The sequence below is a fragment of the Alligator mississippiensis genome, chromosome 15 (assembly GCF_030867095.1).
Source record: "Alligator mississippiensis isolate rAllMis1 chromosome 15, rAllMis1, whole genome shotgun sequence".
In the NCBI taxonomy this organism is placed as follows: Eukaryota; Metazoa; Chordata; order Crocodylia; family Alligatoridae; genus Alligator; species Alligator mississippiensis.
The window spans coordinates 8,573,192-8,591,765 of record NC_081838.1 but is presented as its reverse complement, the minus strand read 5'-3'; the positions used below and the strand labels follow the sequence as shown (position 1 = coordinate 8,591,765).

Sequence of the window (18,574 nt, the reverse complement as noted above, 5' to 3'; positions counted from 1 at the left end):
AGCAAGGTACGGGTTCCTCCGTCCCTCCAGCCCTGCTCAGGGCTGAGCAACTGGGATCCCAGGGACAGGGCCTGGGGACTCCGTGTGCAGCAGTGGGAGTTGGGCGCTGCCACAGAGAAGCAGCGTGGACAGTGACACTCACCCTATCTGTCTGCATCAAGACGGCAGTGTCCAGACCCTGAGCTCACGCTCTCTGTGCCTTGGTTTCCCCACCTAAAGGGACCTACCATCAGGTTCCCAGGCACTGAGCTCTTCACTACTGAGCCTGCTTCCGCTCAGCCCTAATCCAAACCACAAGGATATGCACCATCCCCTGCCCTGCAGCCCCCTTTTTGCAGGCGAGGAGCTGCCCCTGCCTTGGAGATCCAGCCAGGCCATAACCTCATACTTGTCACCAGAGGGTGGTAGAAGCACAGCCAGAGGGGTACTGGCAGCTACTAGGAGCCTGGGACTGCTTGGCTTCCAGGACCCAGCTGGAATTCACCCAGGAGCTGCTTGGGGGGCCCATGGAAAAGGCCTGCCCCAGACCCTCCCAGCACCCCTGCTGGCACAGCCCAGGTTGGCTGCAGAGGCCACAGCCCAGTAGCAGTTTTGCTCCCCGTGTTGGGAGCAGCCTCCTGCCCTGTCCCTGACAGCCAGGTTCCTTGGGGCAGAGGCCAGTCAACCTGAGGTGTGAACCACCCACCCAGGCCCTGTGCCAACCAACTGGGAAACCTGCAGGCATCAGTGTTGGTTGGAAGGGCACAGCCCCCCAGGCAACTGGATTCCCCGCCCCCGACCAGGCATTTCCCCAAGCCTGCTTCCACCTAGTCCTTGCAGGCCGAAGTCAGGCTGGCTCTGTGTCTCAGTGGAGCAGTTGATCCTTGGTTTGAGACTGGGGGTGGGCACCAGGCTGTGTAGGGTGGGACCCTCTCTAGCCAGGCCCTGCCTCGGTGTTTCCCTCTTTCTGGCTGAGGCTGCTCTGACACAGCCCGAGCTGCTGACAGGCCCAGGGTGCAGTGACCGATGGCAATATAGCCTCCCTCGTCAGCAGAGATGCCTTGGAGCCGGAGCCACAACTGGATCCTGTGAGTGGTATCCCTGGCCTCTTTGTGCTTGGCAGGAACCCTTGCTGTGGAGGCAGTGAGACAAGAGGGAGGCCTTACCCCAGAGCTACCCTGCTTCCAGCAGAGCAGGGCCCTCCTTCCCTCACTGTCAGCACTGCTTGCACTGGGGAGCTGCAGCCACCACCTGGATATCAGGGTATCTCCAGATGCCTTGATGGGGCAGCCAGAGCCCAGGCCCAGGGACGGCAGCTGCCAGTGTAGGCAGGGCCTCAGGCTGCAAGGGAACAGTCACTGCCCCCAACCACCCCAGGGATCACCAGGCCCCTCCATGCCAGGCTATGCCCCCTGGCCACAGGGACTGACAGCTCATGGCAGAGCCCACCCTCCCCCCCAGCATCGAGGAAGGGCACCAGGAACTCACCCGCACAATGGCTGGTTTCCGTACAGTATTTATTGCCCCCCTCACCAGCGGACAGCTGTGCTGAGGGGTGGGGCCCGCAGGGGGATGTTCCCAGGCCATGCGGTGCTGGCTCATCACATGGCGAAGAGGATGAGGAAGGCCACCATGAGGCAGAAGAGCCCCATGGCCTCAGAGAGCGCGAAGCCCAGGATGGCGTAAGAGAAGAGCTGCTGCTTCAGCGATGGGTTCCTGTTGGGGGGTTGTGATCAGGGGGCGCCCAGGCTATTGGCAGGGAGGCTACAGGGGTACCTCAGCCAGCCCCAACTTCTGGGGCTGGAGGGGGTGGCGGGGGGTGGCTAGGCTCCAGGACCCAGCAGGGTTTGCTCTAGGCTCCATATGTGATGGGCACAGGTCAGCTGGCAGCAGGCCCCACACAGCCAGGGAGATGGGATGGACTGGACAACATAATGCTGCCTGCAGCCACTAGAGGGCACCCATGGAGGCACACAGGACAGTCCATATAGCTAAGTGGGGACCAGAGCAGACTCCCAGCACCCCATCTCCTAGAAACAGGTGCCCTGGGAGGAGTATGCTATGGAAACCCATCTGGGCTCATAGGACATGCCCACCCCATTAAAGACATGAACCAGACCCATCTCACCAGCTTCTGGTGCAGGCTGGACTTGAAGTACCAGGTTGGGGCCTGGGTTAAGGCCTGGCCTCTCCTGCTTATGCCAAGCAGCAGCCAGGAGGACTGGTCAGCTCCTCCCAGCTGCCTCCCCCACAGCAGTTCCAAGAACCCAGCCCCAGTGAGGATGGGACTGGTGGCAGAGAGCTCCCTCCTCACCTGGCATAGCCGATAATGAGGCTGCCGAAGACGGTGCCAATGCCAGCACCAGAGCCGGCTACACCCACGGTGGCGGCACCAGCGCCGATGAACTTGGCAGCCGTGTCGATGTCCCTGCAGACAGTGCTAGCGTGCAGCTCCCGGCGTGCAGCCTGGAGAAGCGGGGAGCTCAGAGGCACTGGGCAGAGCTGGAGGGGAAGAGGAACAGGATGAGATGTGCGAGAGCTGAGGACAAACCTGGGCCAGAGGGTGGAGGCAAGGGCAGGGGGGAGGGAGGGGAGGAGGTGGCGTGAGTCGGCACGGCAGGTCACAGACCTGGGAGCCCCATGGTTCCAGCAATGGTCCTTACCCTTGGGCCTTGCCCCGAGCTCACAGAAGGGGCCCACTGCCTGCTCTCTTCCCACCAGGGGCAGGTTCCAGAGGGCTTTGCTCACCACCTAAGCCCAGGGGAAGCCCCCCACAACTCCCCTGAAATGCAGCCATTGCTGGGGTGGAACACAGGAGCTGCTTAGCAGCCTAGCCCCACAGTTCCAGGCAAGGTTAGACCTTGTTGAAGTCGCCAGGGTGTTGGAGGCTCAGGTGAAACCAGACCATGGAGCCCAGCACCCCCTGGCACTGGGGGGGGGGGAACGACGACACTGATTCGGGCTTGAGGGGAAGGAAGAGCACCCTCTGCTAGATCCCAGCCTCTCCTGGCTTCAGATTAACCCAGGGAAGGGGGAAGCCAGACTGGCACAGCCAGGCCATTACCCCTGCTCCAAGGCCAGCCTGCTGGCATGCCAGGCACATGCAGGTGCCAGAGACCCTCCCCACATCCATGGGAAAATGGTTGTTACCTCCTTTGTTGGGGCCTCAGGCCTGCTCAGCAGGGAGGCGGAGAGGGGTCTGTACAGCAGCCTGGGGCCAGTCCTCACCTGCGGAAAGACAAAACCATTGCTCAAGCCAGACCCCTGCAGCTCTAAAAGGGAGCACATTTCCATGCCCTCCTGTCCCTCGCCACCTGGGCTGTGCCAAGAAGGCACAAATGGGGACTGTGCAAATGCTGCATCTGCCCCAACTATGCTGCCCCCAAAGCTGGCCCAACAGTCCTGTTCCCTGGGAGCCAGGCAATACAGCAGAAACTCACACGGCAGATACAGGTGACTGCAACACGGGGTGCCCTGGCCATGGGCAAAGCAGACCCCAAGCTCCAGTGCCCTGTACATCCCTGTGAACCCAGCTTGGCAGGGCTGTGGATTCACCATGGCCAGTTGGGATCAGACCACTGGCTCAGGATGCAGCTGTACTGAAGCCCCGGAAACACGAACACGGCCCCAGAGAACAGCAGCCAGAGGGGGAAACTGAGGCACAAAATACACTCAGCCACCAGCCCAGCTGCGAACAGAACCCAGGCGTCCTGGAGCATTGGCAGTCCAATAACTCCCCCCACGCACACTCCTGCCCCTGGGCAGAGCCTTTTAACCAATGCTGTCAGCCCCCCCAGCCCCGTTTGATTCTTTCACTGCACAAAACAGCGTTTTGGGGGTTTCTAACAAAAAAAAGCGACTGGCCAGGACATAGGGCACCCCTATGTGGTGCCCCCTGGTTAGGGCATGAGGTCCTGCAGCCCTGGGGGAGCCTGGGCTTATGTGCAGGTGGGGAGGAGGGAGGAGTGGCTGGAGGAGAGTGAAGCAGAGCTGGGAGATGTCTGTATCAGGGGGAACCTGTTGCCCTTTGCCCCCTGCCCTTTGACCCCACCCAGTCCTTGCAGGTGCTGAACTGGGCTGAGTGGGGGTGCTGGGGTGCTGCCTGTGGCTGAAGCTCCAGAGGTGCAGCCCTGCCTGGGTGCTTTCCCCAGGGCTGCCCTATCGCAGGCACCTGGGGCTCTGGGGGCTGCATTTCCCAGCACGCCTAGGGGCTCCAGTTCCCACAATGTTCCCCATCTTTGGCTCCTGGACCACACAATTAAGCAAAGAGAAGTTGACTTAAAATCCACCTCTGACCGGGATGGACACAGCACTCCTGGGTTCTCGGCTGGGCTTCGCCACCAATTTCAGAGGCAAGGCAGGAGGCATCCGTGCCTTGGCTTTCCTAATCACACACCAGAGCTGTGGCCTGCCACTAGCACAGCGGGGCTCCTAGTGCAGACACTGGGGGTTCGAGTCCTGTCCCCCCCATCATGGCACACTCTGCTCCCTTATGGGAGGTCTGAGCGCTTGGAAAGGCTTAGCCAGGTGGATCCTGGCCTGACAGCCCAACTCCACCAGGCTGGGAAGACAGACCGATGCTGTGCAGAGGGCTCCCCAGATGGCTGTGGCTGGCAATACTCACTAGGACAGGCAGAGCGATGAGCTTGGTGCAGGCATACATGGTTGGGCGGTTGGGGTGACACACGTGAGGACTGCAAAAGAAAGCAACGTGTTACGTCAGGGAGGAGCCCTGGCACGGGAGGGTCAAGCTGGGGCCGCAGATACCGGGGCTGGGAGGGGAACGAGCACCCACTAGCTCCGCATCCCCGAGCGCCGCGGGGCTCCCACAGCCCAGACACCCACAACCTCCCTGGGGATCCCCCTGCCCCTTCCCCCCCGGGGGGCCAAGTCCCCCAAGCCCAAATGGGGTTCCTCCCCCCCTCCCGCCAGGGGGTCCCAGCCCCAACCCTTCCCCCCAAGGGGGGCAAGCCCTAGACTCCCAGCCCAAATCGGGGTCCCCAGCTCTCCCCCAAGGGGGTCCAGGCCTCCTCGGCCTAAATGGGGGTCACCTCGACCCAATGGCGTTCCCCCACGGAGGGCTCGAGTCCCGCCAGCCCAAATGTGGTCCCCCCCAGGGGACACAAGCCCCAGCCCAAATGGCGTCCCCTCCCCAACCCGCGCCGGGCCCAGGCCCAGGCCGCGCCTGCCCCACCTGGCGCGCCGGCAGGCAGGCGGGCGGGGAAGGGCCTGTGCGCATGCGCCACCGGAAGCCAAGCCCCGGCGAGCGGCCCGCAAGCCGGAAGAACTATAGAGGCAGGCCAGCGACAGCTAGGGAGGCCGCGGCGTCTTCACCCCCCCCCTGCTGGCGTGGATGAGGCGGTGCAGCAGAGCGCCGCCAGCAGGGCCCCCCCGGGGGGGAAGGCAGCGCCGCCTGGTGGCGGGAGGTGGAACTGCAGGGCACGCAGGCTAGGCGTGCAGCCCCCTCCCACCCTTCAGAGGAAGAGGCCCCCAGCTCTGCCATGGACCTTGAAGCAGGCTCTTCCATGTCTAGGTCTGGCCTGGGCCTGTTCCGCTCCGAGCACAGCCCAGGCACCTCATACCCGGAGTCCTGCAATGGGCCCCCAAAGGGTTGGGGGTCCAGCCTGGAAGTCGCCCCATTGATGCAGCCTTTGCCCCCCACACGCCTGGAGCAACGATGGGCAGGGATCGGCCAGGATCTCTCTCTGCACTGGACTCAGATGCCCAACAAAGGATCTGGAGAAAGACGGTCACCGAGAATGCTTTGCCTTGGGGGACCAGATGGGGCTGGGGGAGCCCCCAGACCCACAGGCGCGGTGGCTGCCCCCTTGGATGGGAAACAACCGACGGCCTATACGGCCCATGGGCGCTCGTCTGCCTGGAGGCGTAGGAGGGCAGGTGCTTTTGTGTCCGGCCTCGGTGGGGAGGCAGGTACGCAGCGCACACATGCACGTGCACACACCCCTTCATATGTGCAAACACGCGTGCAAGCACCCCATGAATGCATATGTGCATACGCACATACATGTGCAGGAGCCTTCATATGTGCAAACACCCCCATGAATATACACGTGCGCACACACATACGTGTGCAGGAACCTTCATACGTTCAAATATGTGTGGGCAAACACACAAATGTAACGTGCGCATGCACACATACATGTATAGGAATCTTCATACATGCAAACGTGCAAATGCCCCACGAATGCAAATGTACGTGCAGGAACCTTCATATGTGCAAATACGCACGTGCAAACACCCCACAAACACACATGTGCATTGCCCCCCTCATGTGCAGGAACCTTTGTATGTGCAAACACGTGTACAAACACTCCACGAATGCACACATGAAAAGGAAAGCTTCCATGCCTGACAACTCTCAGGAAGGCTGGCACGTGGGTGTGCACACACCCCTGCATGGAATTTGTACATTGAAATGCCCAAGAAAGACTTGCAGAGTGGCAGGTGTACATACACAAGCACACATGGGCATGCAGACACAAAGACACAGGCAGGACTACTTGCATGTATGCATGGACACACATGCACTTACATGGCCACGTGCACACACACAACACATGCAAGTGAGCACACACAGACACAAGCGCACACATCCTAACGTGCTCACACAGAGGCACACACCTGCACACACACACCAGTGCATATATGCACACACGTACACACACATGCAGACACACAACATGCATGTGAGCACACTCATGAGTGCACACACCCATACATGTGCTCACACAGAGGCACACACTTGCACACATGGAGGCTCATACATGCGCATGTGCACACGCATGCACAGAACGCATGCACGTGAGCACAGACACACGTGAGCGCACACACCCATACATGTGCTTACACAGAGGCACATACTTGCATGCACACACATGCACACAAAGGCACAAACATGGACACACTCACACCTGCACATGAGCACATGCAGGCACACGAGTGCACACACCCATACACGTGCTTGCACAGAGGCACACACCTGCACACATGTGGGCTCTTACCCGTGGTGCTGAGCCGTGCCAGCCAGTGGGAGGGAGGTGGGTGCTGCGGGTGCTCTGTAGGGGATTGGGGTGAACACAGATGCTGCAGGGGCTGGGCTGGGCTGACCCTTCCCTCTGCCCCATGCCAGTCCTTGCCATATCTCTACCATATGCCCCTGACCCCTTGCCAAGGCAGGCTGGCACAGGGCTAAGGCAGACCAACCCCCCCAGACATCACCTGCCCACCCTCCCGATCTCCTGGGTCCCTTGGCTTGCAGATAGAGGTTCACGGTTGGGCAGGAAGCCCCCATCCTGGAGGTCACCCCCACCAACCTCAGCTTGGCGGGTCCCATACCGGTGCAGGGGCAGGGTTGCAAGGTAGAAGCCAGACCCCCCAGACAGCCGTGAAGGCATGGGGGGGGAACAGACGAGGCTGTACCTGTGCCCCGTGCCCTGCTTCCCCGGGAAGCTGGGGCCAGGGCCCCCGCGGAAACCCTGCCTCGAATCGGATTTGGGAGCAGGGGGCTGTAAATCTCCGGGGCAGCTTTACGGTCTCGGAGGAAAAAAAAAAAACCCCTGTGCCGTAGTCACACCCAGGTGGGTGATAAAACCGCGGCTGGCGGCCGGGGAGCCGTTGGCGGGCCCCGGAGCCCCGCGCGCCTGGCATGTAATTTAGCGCCGAGCTGCTCGGGGTTTAATTATCGCTGCGGTGGAATTTCAATGCGGCCGATTCATCTTGCGACCCGCCGGAGAGGGATTTATACGCCGCGCTATTTCATCCCCAGCCCCGATCTGCATTTTGATGGCGCTTCCGTGGCCTTCCCGGCTGCCTCACTGAGCTGGGGAGGGGGTTGGGGGGCAGGAGAGGCCGCTGGGGGCAGGTTGGGCTGGCCCTGCGGCTGGGTCTGGGGTGGTGAGAGCAGACCCCAGTCCCTAGGGCCAAAGTGGGAGGGGGAAGGGGATGCGGGGAGGGTCATTCACATGGCTGGGGGGTGCTTGGGGGTGGGCAAGGGCAGGGCTGTACCCCGAGGGGCAAGTCAGCAGGAGACCCCCTCCTCCTGGGGGAGCTGCCCCAGCTGCGTGCCCTCCACTCAGATCCTTTGCCAGGTTTTCCACCCAACCCCACAGAGCCTGTAAGCCCCACCCTTACAGGAGGGGCTGGAGGGAGGGGCATGTCTCAAGGGGCGTGTCTTGGGAGGGGGTGTGGCCAGAGTAGTTTAGAGCAGCCCCAGGGCTGCTGCAGGGCCTGGGGTGGGTGGCTGTAAAATCTGGTGCTGGATCAGCCCTCGGATCTGGAGGGCCGTCAAGCTGTTTGGGCCTGGACTGGGGGCCGTGGGGCTTGAGGGGGCCTGTGAGGCTGGCAGGGATGAGGGAGGGGAGCAGGGAATTTGGTAGCCCTCCCCTCCGCTGGTGGTGCTCACCTAAGCAGGGCCAGGCCTGTTGTGGGCCTGGATGGGAGACTGCTGGGGCGGAGAAGCTGGACTGTTGCGGGGCCAGTAAGGGATGCCATGCTCTCTCCCCACTGCGTGGGAATGGGGTGCCCCAGCAGGGGGTGCTGTTCCCAGGGGCGCCAGGCCTCAGCCCCTTCTGTTGGACCCCCTGCTTGGGGCAGCTGGAGTTGCACACCACCCCAGAGGTGGATTTGTGGCGTGCGGAGAGGGGTGGCAGCTGGGCTGGGCCCCTGTGGGTCTGGACCCCTCCCCAACTTGGGGGAGGAGGCCGCTGAGGATACGCCAGGCCTTGTGTCCTGACGCATGTGCTTGGAGCCTGTGGCTGCCACAGATCCCACTGCTGCCACCAAGCTCCATGAGCCCTCCAGCTTTGGGGGCTACTAGGGAGACTGGGAGCAGGGTCCCTGTCTGTCCATCCTAGGCAGAGGCAGGACTCCTGCGTTCTGTGTCTGGCAGGGGAAGGCAATGCAGTGCAATGGTTAGAGCAGGGCGCTGGGGCGCAGCGCTAGTGTGTCCCACACTCGTGATCAGGACTCCTGGGTTCTGCTTCCATTGCTGGGGGGAGGAGAGGCCTAGTGGTGTGAGCAAGCGGGGGGCAGATTCAGGACTCCCGGGTTCTCGGCTCTGGCAGGGGCGTGGGGGGCAGTGGTTAGAGCAGTGGGGCCAGGAGCCAGGACGCCTGGGCTCTCTTCCTTGCAGGAGAGCTGGAGGGGGGGAGGGCAGCTGGCAGACTGGGGCGACACATGGGGTCAGGAGGGCTGTGAGTTGCCCCTCACTCCCGACCCACAGTCCCCTGCCCACCCCCAGCCCCACCAGTGCCCTTCACTCCTGCCCCTGCCCCCCATTCCCACTGGTGCCCCTCACTACTGACCCCCAGCCCCCTGCCCTCCCAGCCCTGCTGGTGCCCCTCACTCCCGACCTGCAACCCCCTGTCCCCCAGCCCTGCCCCCCCTAAGTGTTCGTGGGAGGCTGGGGTGTGGGGGGCAGCTTGACCTCTGGGGAAGCCCCCCTGGCACGGGGGCTCTGGTGTTGTCCAAGCCCTGGGGACCCCCGTGCCAGCCAGTCCTGTCTCCTCCTGGGCCGCGGGGGCCGTTCCCAGAGGCCTCGTCGGCCCCCCTTGGCCGACGTCCTCCGAGGCCTCAGTCTGGGGGGTGCGTGGGGGAGGGTGGGGTCCAGCCGTAAATCCCAGCCAGGCCCTAATCGCTGCCATAAATAACCATCTGAAATAGCCATTAAGGGGGTCGGAGGTCGGGTTGGCATGACAACGCCTGGCTGGCCAGGGTGGGGGCTGCCAGGGGAGTGGGGCTGGGCAGGACCTGATGGATTTCCCATCTGTGTTGGGGGGGGTTCAGGACCCCCAAACAGGGCTGGAGGGAGCCAGGAAGAAAGACAAGCCTCCCCCCCCCCAAGCCTCCTCTGGTCCCGTCCTGTCTGCGCCGCACGGCCTGATAGAGCTGGGGGGGCGGCAGGGCTGGCTCCAGTGTCTGCTCAGCGCTGAACTCTGCTATAGGCAGGAGGGTCTCAGCCCCTGGCAGGATCAGGTCCCACTGGGCTCTGGGTGGGGGTTTGGGGGGCATTGCCCAGCTGTCAGCCTGCAGGAGAGAAATGGGGACCGAGAGCTAGCAGCACAGCGCATGTGTGCCCATGGGCATGCACACACGTGCGTGCCATGCAAGCGCGTGTCTCTTAGGGCATGCTTCACACACACATGGGCACAAGAGGTTGTGGCGTGGATGCGTGCAACGTGGATGTGAGGCTGGGTCCTGGTGCATGGAGTGACACCGGCGTGCTCCTGGCATGTGCAGCGTGAGCAGGTCGGTGCGTGCACCCTTGGCACCCCCTGGGTGCCGGTTCGCAGTGTGTGTGCATGACAGGGACATGCATGCAGTCTGCGTGTGCAAGCCTGAGGCTGCGTTTATGCACGCCCGTATCCTTGTGCTTGGGAGCAGGGAGCATATGGGTGCTCTAGTGTGTGCATGTGGGTGTGAGTAGGGACCCCGAGCCCTGGCTCCATGCATCTCAGCTTGTGGGGGGGGACCCACTCCCAGAATGCACCACTTTGGAGATGAGCCAGAGGCCTCTGTTTCCTGCAAGCGCTCAGGGCTGGGGGCTCTGGGTGGCTGCAAGCAGGGCTGTCCCTGCCAGTGTTGCCCATCAGAGGGCATCTCCCTCCCTGCCAAAGCCCCATCTCCCAGCCCCCTGCACTGGTCCGAAGCTGGAGGGCTTCCAGCAACCTTTACACTGTCCTGGAGAGCCTGGCATGGGTGTGTCTGCACACTCGCTTGCACGTGCATGTGCGACCCTCACGTGTGAGGTCCTGTCACCAGTGCTCCATCCCTCCATTCATCCCTCCATGCATGCATGCATGCATCCATCTCTTCCAGGCCACAGCCAGCCCCTCGCCCCACTCCCAAATAAATCCCAAACGCTTCCCGACCCCCGTGGAAATCCTGGCCGGCCATCCCTTGCACCAGGCTCACCCCGCCCGCCCCACCCCACTCCTCCTTCTCTCCCCCCTCGCCCGTAATCTCTTGACATCTTTTCAAATCCAATTACTGGATTAATTGACTCGCGGAGAGGCGCGTGGGATGCAAAGGGGCCGGCCTGGATTTATTTCCTAATAGCCGGCGAGAGCTACCTTCGAAACATGTCTCGTGCCAGGGAGATTTACGGGCGCCCTAATACAGCGACAGCTCAAATCTGTGATTAATAATGTTTTGCTCGGGGGCCTATAATTTAGACCCCCCCCCCTCCGATTTTTTTTTTTTTATCAGTGGAAACAGAAGCTCAAGCCTCTCATCATCTTCAATTACAAATATTAAAGCCCCGGCCAGGGGCTGAGTGATTGGCGGGAGACCGCGAAATGTTGCCTTTAAATCATGGGGAAATTAGCATAACAATAAGCGTCCCGCTGCCGTTCAGATTTAAACGCTGGCATATTGTTCTGGACTTGGTCTGGCTGGCGTGCGAGGGGTGGGGGGGTCTCTCCCTGGGCCCGTTCATTCACCTCCTGGGCCCCAGAGCCGGTAGAGGGCATGGCTGTCCTCTACTTGGGGTAGATGGGGGTGCATTGCTGGACTCCTGGGTTTTTTGCCTGCGTAGTGCAGCAGGTCCTGCTCTGTGCCTCAGTTTCCCCAGGAAGGGGGCCCCGGGCTCTCCCTGCTGTGGCTTTGGCATCTATGGGCACCATGCCACGGAGGTGAGGGAAGGCTGCACACATTCCCTTTTGGTGCCCTGTGAATGTGGCTGGCTCTGGGGTGGAGCGCAGCGGAGGTGGTTCAAGGCCCACCTTGTGCGCCCAGTTTAGGACAGGGAGTGGGTTAGGACAGGCCCTCCAGGCCTGGCCCCTCAGGGACCCACCCAAGTTCCCCCAAGGGGGGCTGTGGCAGAGCGGGGTGGGAATCCAGCCTGCCCTGGATCCCCCCCGCCCCAGGTAAGTGCCCTGTGGGGCCCAATCCAAGCCTGGAATATTGGGCCATGGCGGGAGACACCGTCTGGGGGCTGCTGCACCCTGGTGACCCCACACCGCCCAAGCCCCCCACATTCACGGTGTCCCCAGGCTCCCCAGAGCCACCCAGCCCCCACCCCATTGACCCCATGACAGGGCCTGAGCAAGGCCAGGGAGCAGGCGGGGGTAACTGGACCCTTGCTGCTGGGTGGGGAGGGGGATCCAAGGGAAGTTATCACACACTGTGGCTAGGGAGGGGTGGATGGGGACAGACAGGCGCTTCGAAACTCCTTAGAGAGAGGGGGAAACTGAGGCACAAAGGGCAGGCATAGCCAGAGAGGGCCATACACAAGCCCCTCATCCCTGCCAAGGGACATCTATGGGCTGAGCCTTCTGGCCAAGGGCGGTTAGCAGCTACAGCCAGGGAAACTGAGGCAGGGGAGAGAAAGGTGGGGGGGGTCACAGGGTGGGTGCAGAGCTGGAGATGGGGGAGCAAGGGACACTGCCCCCCCGGCCCCTCCCTGCCCAGAGATGCCCCTGAGCTGCTTTGCCAACCCCACGTGATACAACAATCGCGGGGCTAGGTGGAAAGCACCCAGACTTGAGCAAGCCCAGGCCAGAATCAGGCCCTGGAAAAGTCCCAGACACCCCAAACTGTGATGCTCCTACCTTCCCGGGACTCCGGAGACACATCGGAGGTGCCAAGAGTCTCCACAGACCCCCCTGAGCCGGCACGTCTCACCCCCGAGGCCCCAGAAGCCTCACTGGACGGGGCAGGGAAACTGAGGCACTTAGCCACCAGCCCAGTTGCCAACATTGTCCTGGGGCAGGGGCAGTCCCCTGGGCACAGCCCTTCATTCAATGCTGTCGGCTTCCCCGGCCCCATTAGACTTTTTCACTGCAAAAACCAGTGTTTTGGGGGTTTCTAACAAAAAAAGCAGTTGGCGGTGGGCTGGTGGGTGGCCAGGCCAGGACATAGGGTGTTTCTGCGTGGTGCCCCCTGATCAGGGCATGAGGTCTTGCAGCCCTGGGGGAGCCTGGGCTCATGTGCGGGTAGGGGTGGAGCAGAGCTGGGGCAGGGGCTGTGCCAGGGGAACCTGTTGCCCTTTGACCCTCTCCTAGTCCTTGCAGGTGCTGAGCTGGGCCCTGGGGGTGGTGAGCTGCCCACAGGACCCCCCCTGGACTGCGGGGGGGCGGGGGGGGGGGCTGGGGTGATGCTCCAGTGCGGCTGGAGCTGGGGCCAGGCAGGACAAAGGATGCAAGGAGGCCTCCCTGGCGCCTGGCACTGCACTGCTGCCAGTACCGTGTGGCAGAGCTTGGTGGCCCCCTCCCTGCGGCGTTGGGGAGCTCTGACATTCACGGCGCGTGTTGCTGGAGCAACACTCCTGCATCAGGGCAGGAGGGGCCGCATAACCGGCAGCACTGGGGTTTGGGGGGGCCCGGACACCTGGGTTTCCTCCCCGGCTCTCCTCCACCTGGGGCAGGTGGCTGCGGTTTCAGGTCACCAGGCCGGGGATGACAGAAGGAGGCATGATGCACGCCCGTGCCTCAGTTTCCCCTCCCCGCTCTGCTGCGAGCTAGAAGCAACACGGTGCTGGCTCCTCCGCCGTGAACATCCAGGCCTTGCCCACCTACCCTCCCTTCCCACCCCTGCCCTGGCTCCCCCCGGCCCTGCTCCCACCACCACGTCTCTCCCCTCCCCTCCCTCTCCCGCAGCCCCCACCTCAAGTGTGCAAACTCTCCGGACTCGGAGCCAATCAATTTCCAACGAGTAGCACCGTTTGACGGGAAATTCATTCCAACCGGGGGCCCTGATTTATCTTTCAAATATACGGACAAGCCAGAGCATGATGGAGCCCATTAAAGTGTTGGAAGATTGTTTTTATGATTGAAGTCTGTATTACACCCGCCATAAAGAAAGGGAGCGCGGAGTCATTAGCATTTCCATGATGTTATATTTCTGCCTGTCTCGGGCCCATAACTCATCTTTACAGCCTTGTCCCATCGCTGGCGCTTTGCTACAACGAGTCTCGAGTTAAGCAAAACTCGGGCAGGAAGGAGATTCCAGCTCCTCTCTGTCCTTCACGCCGGGTTCGCTCTCTCTGCGCCGGAGCCGGAGCCATTTTTCAGGCGGCTGAAGGGGGGCATATGCGAGGAGTCATTCTTTTTCCCCTCCGTATTTTTCATCTCCTTCCCTCCCCCCAGTCCCCGGCCTCGCTCCCCGGCTAAACGGAGCTGAGATCTGCGCCCTGCCCTGGCCCATCGCGGCCTCTTGCCAAATCTCCGCCAAAGAAAAAAGATAATAAATCGGTGCCTCGGTTGTTTCTTTCTTCCGAGCGTTGACCTTCCTTTCTCCCCGGCCTTTGAGAGAGGCAGAGCTGGGAGAGAGGTGGGCAAGGGGGGTCTGGGGACAAGCCCCCACTCCCATCCCACCCCATGACATTGCCATGGTTTTGGGGGGTGCATCGTTGGCAGACGGCTGATCGTTAGGGAACGAGGGAGGGTCTGGATGCCTGTGTTCTGCCCCAGCCTGGCTGCATGACTTCGAGCCACCTGGGTGCCCCGTGCCTCAGTTTCCCCTCTTGGCAGGGGTGGGCTGATGTCCCCAAAAGCTTCATCGGCAAGCCAGATAAATTAATTCCTGGGTGAGGGATTTAAAAGTGCTGGCTAATGGGGGGCTGCAAAGGGAGGGGGTCTCCACCGGTGGTGTGTGCGTGTGTACACGTGCACGCCTAAATTATATGTGAGTTTGTGAAGAGGGTGCGTGCGTGTGTGGGAACAGTGTTATTGGGGGTGAGGTGTATTGGACGTGTGTGTTTGGGGGGGTGAGCAGTGTCGATGTGGGGTTGTGTGTATATGCGTGGTTGGCGTATTTCTAAGGGCTGCAGGGACTGTGTGTGCGGGTCTCTGTGTGTCGGTAGAGTGTATGTATGCAGTTGTCTGATGCACATCTCTGCTGGGTGCGTACTGTTAGGTGGGTGGTAGCCAGCACGGGGGGCATGTAGTATGTGCATGATGTGTGTATTGGAGAGTGTGTGGGTGTAAGAGGGTGAGGGGTGTACAAGACGAGGTGCATGTGCATTGGGGGAGTGTGTGTGTATACTGATGGGTGCATGTGGGGTGTATATTGCTGGGGTGCGTATGGAGGCTGGCACAGTGTATTGCTAGGAGTGCATCAGGTGTATACTGCTGGGGGGTGTTGGGGGTACACACTTCCAGGGATGTGTATGTGGGGTGTATACTGCTAGGCATGTGTGTGGACATATGTATTGATAAGGGTATTTGTGTGGGGGTGAATATGGGGTTGTATGCTGCTAGATGTGTGTGGGGGGTCTCTGTGTGTGTGTGTGTGTGTGTGTGTGTGTGTGTGTGTGTACTGCTAGGGGTTTATACTGCTATGTGCATATGTGTGGGGTGTATACTGGCAGGTGTGTGTGTGTGGGGGAGCGTACACTGCTAGATGTGTGGGGGATGTATACACCTATATGCCTGTGTGGGGGGGTGTATATTGGCAGGTATGCGTGTGGGGGTGTGTACTGCTAGGATACACCACTATGTGTGTGTATGTATGTATGTGTGTGTGTACTGATGGGGTGCACACTGCTATGGGTGTGTGTGTGTGCGGGGGTGTATATTGCCAGGTGTGTGTGTGGGGCACAGAGGTGTGTACTGCTGTGTGTGTGTGTGTGTGTGTGCGTGTGCATTTGGGAGGGTGTATGTTGCCAGGTGTGTGTGCATGCATTAGGTGTGTGTGTGCTGTTAAGGATGCATGTGAGGGGTCCGTGTTGCTAGCGGTGTGTGTGTGGGGTGTGTGCTGCTAGGGGTGCATGTGAGAGGTGTGTGTGTGGCATGTTGCTAGGGGTGTGTGCCGGGGGGCATGTGAGGGGTGTGTGCTGTTAGGGGTGCATGTGTGCAGGGCGTGTGCTGCTAGGGGTGTGTGTGCAGGGGGCATGTGCACAGCTAGGGGTGCGTGTGTGGGGGTGTGTATTGCTGGGGGGTGAAGGGGTTGTGCGGCGTGGGGGCACAGGCAGCTGCTCTCTCCTCGCTCGTTCTCCTCTGCCTCAGCAGGGCCTTAAAATCCCAGACTGCCTCGGACGTGCCGGGAAAGCCGAGTGTGCCCGCGCCGCCCGCATGCTAAACAGCCCCATGCCCGTGCTGGCTGGGCCCTAACCCCAGGACAAGGCCACACAGGGCTGCTGCATGGTATTCACACCTGGCAACAAGTGTGTGTGTACATGTGTCTGTGTGCGCATGTACGAGTATCTATGCATGTGTGTATGCATGTGCATATATCTGCGTGCGCATGTGTGTGTGTGTATCTGCATGTGCATTTATTTGTGTGCGTGTGTGCAGGCGAGTGTGCATGTGAATGTATGTGGATGACTTTGGGGGGCACAGGAGGAGCTCATATGTGAGCTGTGCCCCTGTATGTGTCTGTACACAACTTTGTGCTTGCATGAGTCTGATGCCAGTCTACTTATGTACGTGCATGTGCATGACTGTGTGTGTGCAAGTGTGTGCTGGGCATGTGCATGCCATGCCCCTGTGTGTATGTATATGTGTGTGTGTGTGTACCATGGCTGCATGCATGCACTGTGCTGGTGTGCATGTGTCGTCCCTCTTTGTGTTTGTGCCCATTGGCGTCAGGGGGGTGTAAGCATGTCCACACCTTGGTGGATGTACCCCTGGCCTGCATGTTTGTGTGCACACGTGTGCAAATGCACCACACCCACACTGGTGCATGCTTTGGCATATGTGCACCCCTGCACGCACGTGCACATACATACCACGCCTGCCTTTGGCACGCGTGTGCAACCTTACATATCCACACATTGCCCACACCCCACACCCGAAATCCCACTGCCTCCCCCAGTCTCCCTTGCCCGGATGCGTCCCTCCAGCCCCGACACCCGCGCGCTCTCTGCAGCCGCACGGCAGCGCCGGGTCCCGGGCATGAGAGCTTGGCTCAGCTGCAGGGGCCGGGGCGCGGGGAGCGGGGAGGTTATGATTCCTCCCGGGGGAGAGGTTTAATGTTAGGTGCTAAAACAGATAAGTTGCAGTTGGAAGGCATTTGTTTTACACATAAATTAGCAGCAGGCTGGGAGCCGCCGGCTGCAGCTGGGCCGGAGGACGCCTTCAGAAGGGCAAAGCAAAGAGAAACTGTCAGGAATGTGCCGCCTGAAGAGCAAAGCAGGTGTGGGAGACCAACGGCGGGCAGGTGGGAGGGTAGCATCTGGGCACGGAGCCTCAGGCCCGCCGGCGGCCGGGCTAGGGGAGAACCAGGCCTGCGTGGGGCAGCCCCGTGTGCGAAGGGCTTCCCGTGAAAACCCCTCCTGGTGCCAGGGCCACCCCATAAAACCCCCCTGGCCACGATCCCAGAGGCACAGGCCGAGGCTGCCCCCTTCGTCCCAGGGGGCCGTTGACTCTGAAACCTACTGACCGATGCGACCCACCCAGCCAATCGCAGCCCTTCAGTGAAGGGCAGGGGACAGAGCTGCAGCCAATTAGGAATAAGGCCTGACCCACGGTACTCCCCTGGCCCGGGTAGGGGGAAAGGGGTGGGATGCCTATATGGAGTGATGCACCCAGCTCTGGGGAGGGGCTGAGGCTATAGCAGCAACTCTGGCTGCCAGCGTCAGCCGTGGCGGCCCCCCCAGCCTGGGCTGTGGCTGGGTTATGACTTGGCAAGCCACGGAAAGGGCACCTGGGGTAAGCGGGGGGGCATCAAGGATGTGGGGAAGGGCAAACTGGAGGTGAGAGCCCCTCAATGGTGGGGAGTGAGCTGGGTGATGGAGGGGGCTGTGTGTGGTGGGAGCTGCGGGCAGGGGATCACGTGTGGGTAGGTCACCCCCCCCACCTCCCAGCTGGGGGGGTACAAGTCTCACCCAGGTGGCCCCCCTGTAAAGGGCTGGACACAGCTGTGGGCTAGGGGGGCAGCTGGGGGCTCTGGTATCCACCAACAACTCTGAACTCTGCCCCCCATAGAGGTGCAGGGAGAATCCAGGAGTCTGGCAGACCCCAACACATGCCCTTTAGCCAACCCAGGTGACCCCTCCCTGCCCAAGTGGGGGGCAGAGGGGGCTTGTGGGAAGATTGAGGCCATGGGACAGGTCACAGCATTTACTGCCTCTCTCCCCGAGATACCCCAGGAACCTCCTACACAAACCACCGCCTCCCCCCATGCCCCTAGACCCCCAGCCTCCCACCCTTGGTGCCCTGCCCCCCCTCAAAGTCCCCTGACCCCCTGCAAAGCTCCCTAATCCCCCACATCCTGGTACTTAGCACAGACGCAGGCCACCAGGCTGGAGCAAGGGGCTGGGGGGGGGGTCTTCGGAGCAGTTCCAGCCCGACTTAATTAGTGCCTCATTTATTGTGCCTCTGCGAGGGCCTGGCGAGGGGGCCCTGCTCTCCATCGCCGGAAACACGGCGGAGAAATGCCGCCGGGGTGAGCTGGGCCCAGGGTGGGGTCTGGCTGCTTCGTGGGGTGGGGGGAGGTCATACTATATCAGACACAGATGTGAGGTTCAGAATTGCATGAAGTCCCCACGCATGCCTGCAAGGCTGCCCTCCCCTGTACATGTGTGCACGAAACTCCCCCCCCCCCACGGCTGCACACGCATGCGCACACTTCTAAATGCACCCGCCCAGTTCCATGGTGTGCCTATGTGCATGTGCTACGTGCACATGCTCGCACA

At 61.3% G+C, this 18,574-nt stretch overlaps 1 protein-coding gene across 1 annotated transcript; it reads right to left on the bottom strand.

Moving 5' to 3' along the window:
* Positions 1-1,479: 1,479 nt before the first annotated feature.
* ATP5MC2 (ATP synthase membrane subunit c locus 2) lies at positions 1,480-5,269 on the bottom strand. The gene is made up of 5 exons (XM_059718019.1): positions 5,174-5,269; positions 4,604-4,673; positions 3,130-3,207; positions 2,294-2,481; positions 1,480-1,695 (listed from the first exon to the last, which is right to left on the bottom strand). The coding sequence occupies exons 2-5, from the start codon at positions 4,640-4,642 to the stop codon at positions 1,581-1,583; spliced, it is 420 nt and encodes a 139-aa protein (XP_059574002.1). The 5' UTR covers positions 4,643-4,673; positions 5,174-5,269; the 3' UTR covers positions 1,480-1,580.
* Between the last annotated feature and the right edge of the window lie 13,305 nt (positions 5,270-18,574).

Coding starts and splice junctions, on each gene's coding strand:
- ATP5MC2 (XM_059718019.1), bottom strand. CDS start 4,642: ATGTATGCCTGCACCAAGCTCATCGCTCTGCCTGTCCTA. Junction 2,482..3,129: donor CTGAGGCCCCAACAAAGGAG/GTAACAACCATT, acceptor CTTCCCCTCCAG/CTCTGCCCAGTGCCTCTGAG. Junction 1,696..2,293: donor CTCATTATCGGCTATGCCAG/GTGAGGAGGGAG, acceptor ACCCCCCAACAG/GAACCCATCGCTGAAGCAGC.